A 12783-nucleotide genomic window follows, 5' to 3' on the forward strand; every position below is an offset into this window, starting at 1 on the left:
GTCTGCACCGGCCCTTGAAAAGAGCACCCCACTTAAGCCACACACCTCCACCCTATTCCCGTAACTCAGTAACCCCATTTAACCTTTTTGGACACTAAAGGCAATTTCGCATGGCCAATCCACCTAACCTGTACATCTTTGGACTGTGGAGCACCCAAAGGAAATCAGACACTGGAGAACATGCAGACTCCGCACAGAGAGTGACCCAAGCCGGGAATCGAACCTGGGGCCCTGGTGCTGTGAAGCAACTGTGCTAACCACTGTACCACCATGCTGCCCACCGTGCATCTCCAAGGTTCATGTCTTCACCCACCACCCAGTCCATGGTCTCTCATAAATTCACTCGCCTCCTCTGGCGTATTAAAATAAAACTCTGGACTCTAGATGAGCAGGATACAACACCCAAACTTTGTCCCTTCCTTGTAGAGGGCAGCTTTGATCTGATCGTAACCAGCCTGACCCTTGGCTAACTTTGCACCCAAGTACTGGTAGATCCTCAGCACATTTCCCTCCCAGGTGCACTTTTGATTTTTGCTTCACCCACCACAGTATCTTCTCCTTATCAAGAAAGCCTTCAGCAAGGTATTTGCCAATAATTTTCAATGGTTCCCCTGTATATGTGGCCAAACTGGCCTTTGTGTCTCAGTAGCCGGAGACTGCCGAAGGCAAAGAGACGTTCATGGGGGTTTTGTTAGCCGGAGACGGAGAACTGTTCCCCAACGATGGAGATGGCAGCTCCACTATCCACCTCCATTTCTAGGGAATGATCATTGACCAAGAATGTTATCTTTATCAGGCAAACCTTAGGGGTTGCATCGTTTCGTCCTTGAGGAGTTAAAAAACTTGCGAGGGCCAAGCCTGAGATGGCTTTGACTTCTGGCCTGGGGGACATGCACACATCTGATTCTGTCAGGCTTGCCTGGGTTGTGTTCTTTGGCCACACAGCACCCTTACAACTAACAGTTGTAGTCCTCCGGTGAGGCTTCCCGGCACTGATGTACTATCGATTACGACGAGACAAGAGTAGAATGTAATCGAGGTTTTATTACACAGAGATGTGTGGCCTCCCACAGCAGCTGACGAAATGTCTGCTGTTCGGCGAGCACACACATTTATACTCCGCCTACTGGGCGGATCCAACAGGCAGGGATCTACCCCCATAACTGTAGTTCAGGGGCCTTACCGTAATACCCACATATACAATATAATACAACAATGGTGACTACCACATTCACCCCCTGTTAAAAATGAGTCCAGTGGGGGTGGCGGAAAACTATATACAAGCAGATTGGTTTTAAAATTACGGAGAAGATTACAAATTTAGACGATCAGGCGCCTTGATCTGTCATTGAGAGTGTCGCAGTGCTGGTGGCGACTCAAGCGTCGGCTTGGTCTTTGGTGACTCCGCGAGCGTGTCGAAATCCTCTTCATCGCCAGGTGGTAGCAAGGGGAGGACGGATTGTCCTGGAGCAGGGGCTGCGGTGGGGTGCACCGGGGGGAGGGAGGGTGGCGCCGGGGCAGAGGGGGGGGGTGTGTGGGGACCCAGCTGGTGCCAGATCCCTGAGGGAGACTGTGTCTTGGTGGCCATCGGGGTATGCTACGTAGGCGTACTGCAGGTTTGCGTGGAGTAGCTGTACCCTCTCAACCAACGGGTCCACCTTGTGGAGCCGCACGTGCTTGCAGAGGAGAATGGGTCCTGGAGCTGCCAGCCACATTGGGAGCGAAGCCCCAGATGTGGACTTCCTGGGGAAGGCAAAGAGACGTTCATGGGGGTTTTGTTAGTCGCGGTGCACAGGAGCGACCGAATTGAGTGAATTGCGTCGGGGAGGACCTCCTGCCAGCGGGAGTCTGGGAGATTTCTGGACTGTAGGGCCAGCTGGACGGCATGATTTGCCCGAGGGGGGGCTTGAGAAGGCGGAGGGCGCAAGCCAGAGGCTGGCCTAAAAAGGGTGATGGCTAGTCGGGGGGGGGGTGAGTGGCATTCGAAGCAGGGAGAAGCGTGTCAGACAAGGGGGGTAGATACATAATGGCGAGTAGGACGCTGGAGGTGGAGCGGGAGGTTATCGTGAACATATATGCTCCGAATTGAGATGATGTGGAATTTATGAGCCCGGTGTTAGGTAAGATTCCAGACTTAGAGTCACATAACCTGATCATGGGAGGAGATTTTAACACAGTCATTGATCCAGAATTGGGCTGGTCAAAATCCAGGACAGGGAGGAGGCCGGCCGTGGCAAAGGAATTGAAGGGGTTTATGGAACAGATTGGGGGAATAGACCCATGGAGGTTTGCATGGCCAAGAGCGAACGTGTTTGCTTTTTTCTCACATGTCCACAAGGTATACTCTCGCATCGACTTTCTGGTTCTGAGCAGGGCGCTAATACCTGGGGTGGTGGATACTGAGTACTCGGTAATCACAGTGCCGGATCATGACTCACATTGGGTGGATCTACAGGTTAGTGTGGAGAGAGGGCAACACCCGCTGTGGAGACTGGATGTGGGGTTGCTAGCTGACGAAGCAATTTGTGGGCTAACAAGTCCATCCAGAACTACCTGGAAACAAATGATGCGGGGGAGGTCTCCACAGCGACGGTTTGGGAAGCTCTGAAGGCAGTGGTCAGAGGTGAATTAATCTCTATACGGGCCCACAGAGAAAAGGCAGAACGGGCTGAGAGGGATAGGTTAGTTGAGGAGATACTCCAGGTGGACAGGACATACTTGGAGGCCCCAGACGTGGGGCTACTGATGGAGCGGCGGAGGTTACAGGCAGAGTTTGGGCTGTTGACACAGGGAAAGCGGTGGAACAGTTGAGGAAGGCAAGGGGGGCCGATTTATGAGTATGGGGAAAAGGCAAGTAGAATGTTGGCGCACCAGCTCAGGAAAAGGGAGGCGGCGAGGGAGATAGGTGAAGTAAAGAGTAAAGGCGGGAATACTGTCCTGAACACAGTGGGGTTGGATGAGGTGTTTAAGGACTTTTATAGTAACCTATATAAGTCAGAACCCCCGCTGGGGTGGAGGGGATGAGGCAGTTTTTAGATCAGTTGAGGTTTCCGAGGGTAGATGAGGATCTGGTGCAAGGGCTGGGAGCCTCAATTGAGATTGAGGAAATAATCAAGGGGTTGGAGGGTATGCAGTCGGGCAAGGCCCCGGGGCCTGACTGCTATCCGGTGGAATTCTATAAGAAGTTTTCAGAGATATTGAGCCCACTGCTGGTGAAGACATTTAATGAAGCAAGAGAGAAGGGAGTCCAACCCCCAACAATGTCGCAGGCCTCGATTTCATTGATCCTGAAACGGGAGAAGGATCCAGAGCAATGCAGGTCATACAGGTCAATTTCTCTACTGAATGTGGATGCCAAACCGCTGGCTAAGATATTGGCCACAAGGATAGAAGGCTGTGCCCCGGAGGTGATAGGGGAAGACCAGACAGGATTTCTAAAGGGCAGGCAACTCAAAGCCAATTTTCGAAGGCTTTTGAATGCTATTATGATGCCCTCAGAAGGAGAGGAGGTTTGAGGTGGTGGTGGCGATGGATGCGGAGAAGGCTTTTGATTGGGTGGAATGGAATTACCTGTGGGAGGTGCTGGGAAGGTTTGGGTTTGGTGAGGGCTTTATTGACTGGGTGCAGTTGCTCTATTAGACACCAGTAGCGAGTGTGCGTACGAACTGGCTGAGGTCGGCGTATTTTAAACTACACCGAGGGACGAGGCAAGGGTGCCCACTCTCCCCATTTCTGTTTGCTCTGGCCATAGAGCCATTGGCCATGGCGTTAAGAGCCTCTAGGAACTGGAAAAGTCTGGTTCGGGGGGCGGGTGGAGCACCGGGTCTTGCTTTACGCAGATGACTTGCTCTTGTATATTTCAGACCCATTGGAGGGGTTGGGGAAATTAATGTGAATCCTGGGGGAATTTGGCAATTTTTCGGGGTATAAGTTAAACATGGGGAAAAGCGAGATGTTCGCGATCCAGGCAAGAGGACAGAATAAGAGACTGGGAGAGCTGCCGCTTAGAATGGTAGGGAAGTGCTTTCGGTATCTGGGAATCCAGGTGGCTGGGGAATGGGAGGCACTGCACAAATTAAATCTATCCTGGCTGGTAGAGGAAATGGAAGAGGACTTTAAGAGACGGGACATGCTCCTGCTATCACTGGCGGGGAGGTTACTGACCATGAAAATGACCGTCCTCCCCGGATTTCTGTTTGCCTTTCAGTACCTCCCCATCATCATCCTGAAGGCCTTTTTCAAGCGGGTGAATAAGGTTATTTCGGGCTTTGTGTGGGCGGGTAAAACCCCACGAGTGAAGAAAGTTGCTGGAGCGCTGTCTGGGGGAGGGTGGGTTGCCGCTGCCGAACTTCTGCAATTACTATGGGCGGCTAATATAGTCATGATTAGGAAGTGGGTAGCGGGGGAGGGGTCGGTGTGGGAGCGGATGGGTTGGCCAGGAGACCAGGCAGCATCTGTGGATAGGGAAATAGTTAATTCTTCATGTCAATGGCCTTTAATTAGTTCTGATACTGCCAGCCAAGGTGTCAATTTCCAGCATCTTTGTTCTTATTTCAGATTTCCAGCATCCACAGTATTTGCGTTTTGCCCCTTTCAAGTTGCATCTGTATCCATCACTTCTGCCCTGTGGAGTTGCATGGTTTCTGCTTTTGGTGTTGCTGCTCCTGTTGTTACAGCTGCTGCACTGAGTTAAAATCCTGCTCCTCAGAGGTCTATGCTGCTGTAGCTTTGGTAGCACCCATGTTGAGGCAAACTCTCAGAAGCAACGCATAGAGATTCCATGCACTCCAAGGCACTAGAAAGTTGCTGGACATGTGGTATCCCTAAATAAAATGGTGAGGATGAAAGAACTGTTCCTGTCAGCGTTGGCCTTTCACTATGACTAACCGCAATTTTGGCCTTTTATACTGTTGCTAAATGGTTGGTTTCAGTCAACAATGACCTCAAGCTGTGCACTCACCCCTCCAAACTGGCACGATGTTGAAACAGCCCAGAACCCATGCACTGTCAGGGAGTGTTAGAATGTAGGGTTAAAGATGGACTTTACTTGGCTTTTCAAGTGTCTTAATTGCTTTCCTGACAGATCCATTGTGGTTCCAACCTCACCCAGCTTCCCGCTCCAGTAAAATCTGTAAAAATGTGAACTCATGATCTGACATCATTATTTGAAGATTTAACTCCCCACACACCAAAATCTGCCATCCCTTGACAGGAAAGTTCCATCCAGTAAACCCAGTTGAAGTACAGTGGAGTCTGGTTCCAAGCTGGTTTTACAGTATTTGAAATTAATGCTGCATCCCAACTTTTGCAAGTTACTGTATTTCCCTAGATGTTTGGATTTGGATTTTGGATTTTGTCACATGTACCGAGGTCCAGTGAAAAGTACTTTTCTGCGAGCAGCTCAACAGATCATTAATTGCATGAAAATAAAAGAAATAAAAGAAAATACATAAAAGGGCAACACAAGGTACACAATATTACTACATAGACACCGGTATCGGGTGATGCATACGGGAGTGTAGTGTTAATGAGGTCAGTCCATAAGAGGGTCGTTTAGGAGTCTGGTAACAGCATGGAAGAAACTGTTTTTGAGTCTGTTTGTGCATGTTCTCAGACTTTTATATCTCCTGCCCGATGGATGGAGTTGGAAGAGTGAGTAAGCCGGGTGGGAGGGGTCTTTGATTATGCTGCCCGCTTTCCACAGGCAGCGGGAGGTGAAGATAGAGTCAATGGATGAGAGGCAGGTTCGTGTGATGGACTGGGCTGTGTTCACGGCTCTCTGAAGTTTCTTGCAGTCTTGGACTGAGCAGTTGCCATACCAGGCTGTGATGCAGTCAGATAGGATGCTTTCTGTAGTGCATCTGTAAAGGTTGGTAAGAGTTAATGTGGACATGCCGAATTTCCTTACTTTCTTGAGGAAGTATAGGGGTTGTTGATCTTTCTTGGTGGTAGTGTCGACGTGGGTGGACCAGGACAGATTTTTGGAGATGTGTACCCCTAGGAATTTGAAACTGCTAGCCATCTCCACCTCGGCCCCGTTGATGCTGACTGTGGTGTGTACAGTACTTTGCTTCCTGAAGTCAATGACCAGCTCTTTAGTTTTGCTGGCATTGAGGGATAGATTGTTGTCGCTGCACCACTCCACTAGGTTCTCTATCTCCCTCCTGTATTCTGACTCGTCGTTATTCGAGATCAGGCCCACTGTGGTCGTATCATCAGCAAACTTATAGATGGAGTTGGAACCAAATGTTGCCGCGCGGTCGTGTGTGTACAGGGAGTATAGTAGGGGGCTAAGTACACAGCCTTGCGGAGCCCCGGTATTGAGGACTATTGTGGAGGAGGTGTTGTTGTTTATTCTTACTGATTGCACGGTACCACAAGTGGATAGCACTGTGGCTTCACAGCGCCAGGATCCCAGGTTTGAGTCTGCATGGATTTCCTCCGGGTGCTCCGGTTTCCTCCCACAGTCCAAAGACGTGCATGTTAGGTGGATTGGCCATGATAAATTGCCCTTAGTGACCAAAAAGGTTAGGAGGGGTTATTGGGTTACGGGGATACGGTGGAAGTGAGGGCTTAAGTGGGTCGGTGCAGACTCAATGGGCCGAATGGCCTCCTTCTGTACTGTATGCTTTATGTTCTATGTTCATTGTGATCTGGGGGTCAAAAAGTTGAGGATCCACTTGCAGAGTGAGGAGCCAAGTCCTAGGTTTTGGAGCTTTGATATGAGCTTGGCTGGGATTATGGTGTTGAAGGCGGAGCTGTAGTCAATAAATAGGAGTCTGGTGTAGGAGTCCTTGTTGTCGAGATGCTGTCAGGGCCTGATGTCAGGGCCACTAGATGGTAGTCATTGAGGCACGTTGCCTGGTTCTTCTTTGGCACCGGTATGATGGTGGTCTTCTTGAAGCAGGTAGGACCTCGGAGCGGAGTAGGGACAGGTTAAAGATGTCCACGAGCACAATGCCAGCTGGTCTGCGCAGACTCTGAGTGCACGACCAGGGATCCCGTCTGGACCCAACGCTTTCTGAGGGTTCACTTTCAGGAAGGCCGATCTGACTTCGGAAGCTGTGATGGTGGGTATGGGTGTGTTATGGGCTGCTGGGGCACTCGACAGCGGATCGTTGGTTTCCTGCTCGACCTGAGCATAGAATGCATTGAGTTCATCGGGGAGGGGTGCGCTGCTGCTGGAGATCCTGCTCGGCTTCACTTTTTAGCCCGTTATGTTGTTTAGGCCTTACCACAAACGCCGAGAGTCTGTAATACTAATCTGTGACTCTGGCTTGGTCAGATATTGTCTCTTGGCATCTCGGATGGCTTTGCGGAGGTCATACCTGTATTTCTGACCTATAAGTCAGGGTCGCCTGACTTGAACGCCTCAGACCTGTCCTTCAGTAGGGAGTCAATCTCGTGATTGAGCCATGGTTTCCGGTTGGGGAACGTATGTACTGCTTTCTTTGGCACGCAGTCGTCCACACATTTGCAGATGGCATACGGTAGTGGCATACTCATTTAAGTTGGTCGCTGAGTTCTTAAATATGGACCAGTCCACTGTTTCTAAGCAGTCACGTAGGAGCTCTTCTGTTTCCTCGGACCAGCACTGCATGACCTTCTTAGCTGGATTCTCCCACTTGAGTTTCTGCTTGTATGCCGGGAGAAGGAGCACCGTCTTAGGTCTGATTTTCCAGTGCAGTCGGGGATGGAACGGTAGTTGCTCTTGATTTTTCAGTAGCAGTGGTCAAGAGTGTTGTTGCCCCTGATGGGATAGGAGATGTGCTGGTGGAATTTTGGCAGTACACTCTTGAGGTTGGCCTTGTTGAAGTCCCCAATCATGATGAACAAATCCTCCGAGTGTTCTGTTTCGTAGTTGCTTATGTCTGTGTACATTTCGTCCAGCGCCTTCTTCACTTCTACCTGGGGTGGGATTTAGACAGTTGTGATAATGGCTGAAGTGAACTCACGTGGAAGATAGTATGGGCGGCACTTCACGGTCAGGTATTCCAGATCCGGGGAGCAGTAGGTCGCCAGGGTCGCCACATCCAAGCACCAGGAGGTGTCGATGAGGAGGCAAACCCCTCCACCCTTTGCTTTGCCTGATGACGCGGTGCTGTCCGCCCGATGAATTGAGAAGCCTTAAGATTGTATGGCACAGTCTGGTGAGGTGGGGGTGAGCCATGTCCCTGTGAAACAGAGCACACAGCAGTCTCTTACTTCCCTCTGAGAGGTAAGTTAAACGTTAAGTTCATCCAGCTTTTTTTCGATCGCGTGTACGTTTGCCAGGAGTATGCTGACAAACATGTACATGTACAAACATGATTTTAGTGCTAAAAGAGCACTTCCAATTGCTGGGCATTCGGAGGAAATAGCTAAAGGTCTCCAGAATCCATTTTAGGTAAATGAACCTTCTTCGGCCATTTTCTCGGAACATTCCCAATAATTTCAGCTAACAGATATGCTTATGTACTAATGCAAGCTTGTGTTTGTGAGGCAACATCCACCCAGTACTTTATTAGCAATATGCCGAATATGACCAGAAAAATATTCAGATGAACTTTTCTCATTATTGTGGGAGGTGAGAGCAACTTTTCTTTAAACATTGGCCAGAATTTTGCGTTCCCGTTTGTGGCAGGCACCATGAAGGGTGGGTGCAGAAAATCTCACAAGATCACAAAAGTTGGTTTTAAGTCGTCACAAAAACAGTTTGCAATCATCTGCTACTGCCATCAATGGCAGGTCAGTATCCGCTGCTGAACTTTGGGACAATCATTTCAATAGATTTCCATCTAATTCTAACTCTTGCTCGCCGGAATTATCTCCCCATGCTGGACCATGGGGTCACTAATACCGACGTGTTTCACTTGGGTACAAAAGCAACGCGACCTACACTTCATTCGAGGACCGTTTGCATACCTTGTTTTGGACAGCGCTCACGGTATTCAGTGCCAGACTTTGCTCACAGCACAATGTTGGTTTCAGGGCCGCTAACACAAAGGTCTTAACCGACCAGAGCAGCAGTAAGGCAGCGGTGTCTTTGGAAAGGCTGCAGGATGAGGGTTTGCTTCGCAAAGGGAGGAAATCCTCTGGTGTGTGTATGGGGTACATGTTTAACAGTACATGTGACCTCACCATGTTGAAGACTGATGTGGACACAGGACATAGACACATAACAGATATTCACTTCAAGAACATTGAGATCAAGGGATCTAGGGGACGGACTGAGAGGTCTATGAGGAAAGGTAATCTTAGCGTTCACTTCCTTGGTGACCAAGATGGCAGGGGATGGTTTTCATTCTTGCACAGGGAGAGTCCAAGCTGAACTGGCAGTGAGAGCTCACCACCATCTTTCTACATGCCACGATTGCACAGATAAAAAGTATTATGAGACAAATCTGTGCTGCTGCGGGTTCTGCAGGCGCCTCCAATGACAGTTGACTGCACTAGGGGCTGCCGATTAAAGGGCCACCCAACTGAATTATGCATTCCCACATGAGCAGATAGACACAGCTGAGATATGTTTGTGGTCTCTCAAAGACATTGCAGGAAATCACCAAAGTGAAACTGATGTACATTCATGCAATACTAATTGTGCAATGTGGCACTAATTGATCTCCTTGGTTTAATCTCACAGCATGGCATTTCCCCAGAGCAATGATGGACACAGGTGACTACATGGTTAGAGAAGCTCAGGCCTTTAAGTTCAAGTGCCAGGACACTAGTTTGGCTGAGAGGGCCAGAGTCTGGTAGATTTAAGGTGGGCACTTATTGCTCAGCTTATTAGATATACAATCATAAAATCACAAGTGCAACTGCCAGACAGGAATGTACAGTCCCTTTGAGTATGGGAACATAACATGGAAGCCCTGGCAAGGAATTCCAGGACAGTCATCCTTCTCTATGTGTTAACACGTCTGTCCTTCTACGCTACATCGTCATCTTTCAATCATGCATACGACATGCCTCTCACACAGCCAAAAGTGAAAATGTGAGGACTTTCACTTTCACAAGCACAGATAACATTGCAGATGAGGCATTACTGATGTTGGAATTGATCTGAAATCTGCCAGACATTGTGGTGAAATGTAAACAGACTACACATACAATGTGCCAATGGTCACAACATCTGCAATAAGTGAAAGGAGGGAGGGACCATGGTGTGTCATCTGATTTACTGCATCAATAACTCTTAATAAAAACGAGACAAACACAAGAGGAGCTGTCATACCCCATTTACAGTTGTGCACATTATATGCATCTTGTGAACACCCGAGCCATTGTTGTGTTTTGAATATTTCTTACTTTGCCTAACTTTACCGCCTATCTTAGTGCTTCCCCAACATCCACAGCAGAGGTGGAGCTGTGAAGGCAGCTTGCGGACTGCAACATCACATTGTCTGTGATGAATATGGCGAGACCTGAAAGGCCCTGGCGTGCTTCGGGTGTCCTGCCGTGAGCCAGGAGCACCTTCCTCAACCTGTAGAGCTGAAGCTGATGGGGTCACCAAAAGAGGGTATTTGGATCAGTTGGACGCTCCTGATGTCACCTGGATGGATGGCCCCATGGTGTCCAGCTGTTGGTCTCCTCCCTATGGGTGCCTGACGGACCCTGACTGACTCCTTGAGGAGTAGTGGCAGCTGGAGTGAGATTAAGTTGCCTCACATTGACACTGTTGGAGACCAGCTGTGGCTTCAGCGATAGAGTTCAGCCCTTGCAGAAGTGCAAGACCAATGTCCTAGACCAAGGTCATCATGGTGGCTGCTACCTGGCCAACATTGACCCCAGTGCATTGGCATAATGATGCAATCACTTCAGACTGAAGGCAGGCGGTCTTCTCCATCATCATTATTTTTGTGGATTGTGATTGTTGCTACAGCCCCAGCAACTGATTTAGGATCGAGTCCGGAGGCTTGTCATCAGACGGACTCAGCAGATTCCTGGCCTTCAGTAGTCCTCCGAATGCCAACAACTTTGGATGTCCTTGGCTGCACCAGCTATGATCAAGACTGTGCACTGTGCTCACCAGATTGCGATCCTGAACCTACTACATCTATATTCCACCGAGGTGTGTGTTTATGTGCTGGTGAAGGGCGTGGGTGAGTGCTGTGATGATGCTGTCCTCCGATTCTTCATCCGAGTTTCTCTAGGGGCTGGAGCCAGGGTCCTTGTTGGTTGAGGGCATCGAGCTTGTGGCAGATGTTCCTAGGAGAGAAAGTGAGGATTATTAGTGCATGGCACATACATACCACACAAAACAGTGCACTGGCAGTGCAGGAGAGGTCAACATCGTCTCTGGCCAGCACGATGGCTAGTTCTCGAAGTCACTCTGGACTGGAACGTCCTGTTGATTTCCCTGCCTCCTACTGCACTTGGTACAATTCATGGAAAATTATGCCCGTTATTTTTATCTGTATGGTGGCTTCCACCTGGCCAACATTGACCCCAGTACATTGGCATAATGATGCAATCACTTCAGACTGAAGGCAGGTGGTCTGATATGTGTACCAATTATTAATCTACAAAATGTTTATGTAAAATATGTATAAATTATTTGCATATTCAATAAATTAAATAAACAACTTAGTTTTAAACCAAGAAGGTCATAATTAATTGCTGCCTTGTTGCTACTTTCACCTTGATGACCTTAGCCAGAGCAAAGGCCACTGAGATTCTCTACGCAAAACTTATTAATGCTCTGCAATTTTAATTAGAGGACAGCCTGATAATGCAACCGGAGCACTTGAATTGTATTTTAGCTGCACAAGACCCATTTAAAACAAGTATTGAATGGAAAGCCTCAATTAAATAATTGTTTTAAATGTTGTGCCCAATAAGGTTTCTGCTATCCTCACCACCCTTGTCCCTGTCCCATTCTTGCTTCCCCATCTTATGCAACTCCCCACCATATCAATTAATCATGCTGGCAGTGTATGGGAAACCAGCAGCTCTTGAACAGCTGTTGGTGCTTGAAATTCTGGGTAAGCCCCCTTCACCTCTCCGATCTCCAACTTCCAGAGTTCCTAATATATTCTTAGCAACACCCCTAAGATGTCAAAAAAATATTCAGATGAACCTCTATTACATTGTTGAGCAAGGTCAGAGCACTTCTGCAGAGGCTTGCAAAGATCCAGAGCAGCCTGGCAGCAGTGACATTGCATGAGTACAGGATTATTGACCCTGTTATTTTTCATAAAATAGATTTAATGCTAATGTTGATGTATAGAAAATGCAGACCACTCCCACCTCCAACCTTCATCCCTATTTGGATTTATGTTTATTGCAGACTTATTATTTAATTCATGTGTTGATTTATTTATTTGATGTATTTTTGCAGCCCACACCTGCGGTTTAATAACATTACTTTAATTTCAACCTGTGGACTTCCCGGACATCATTCAAGCTCTACACATAGAAAATTCAAAGCCTCAAGGTGTGTGCACCAACTGATGTAAATTACCAGATATATTTTGTTCATAAGTTATTAATAACACAAATAAAAGGCTGAGTTGCTTGAATGTGGAGTAGCACCCAAACAATAGAGGGAGAGCCTGAAATATATTTTGGTTTCATATTTTCTCTCTGAATCGCTTCTCAGCCTTTTGGTTCAGGTCAAGTGTAGTATCTGTTCTTACCAGTTTAATATTTTCACTCTGAAAGTACCAAGAATGGCTTTACATTGAATTTACAGTACAGAAATAGTCCATTCGGCCTCCACATGAATCTCCTCCCTCTGCTTCATCTAATGATACTTCATTCTGTTCCTTTCTGCTTCACATACCCATCTCAATTCCCTTT

The 12783-nt window shown here is 48.1% G+C and overlaps 1 protein-coding gene and 1 pseudogene across 3 annotated transcripts in view; both read left to right on the forward strand.

Annotated features, from left to right (window-relative positions):
* cfap61 (cilia and flagella associated protein 61) overlaps positions 1–12783 on the forward strand; it is a 490576-nt gene that overhangs the window by 215910 nt on the left and 261883 nt on the right. For all 3 annotated transcript variants that reach the window (XM_038805956.1, XM_038805965.1, XM_038805971.1), the window contains exon 18: positions 12323–12418. In XM_038805956.1, the coding sequence (XP_038661884.1) occupies positions 12323–12418 (96 nt within the window). The remainder of the gene's footprint in view (positions 1–12322; positions 12419–12783) is intronic.
* Positions 12572–12692, forward strand: LOC119978906 (annotated as a pseudogene).

This window comes from Scyliorhinus canicula, chromosome 1 (genome assembly GCF_902713615.1).
Source record: "Scyliorhinus canicula chromosome 1, sScyCan1.1, whole genome shotgun sequence".
In the NCBI taxonomy this organism is placed as follows: Eukaryota; Metazoa; Chordata; class Chondrichthyes; order Carcharhiniformes; family Scyliorhinidae; genus Scyliorhinus; species Scyliorhinus canicula.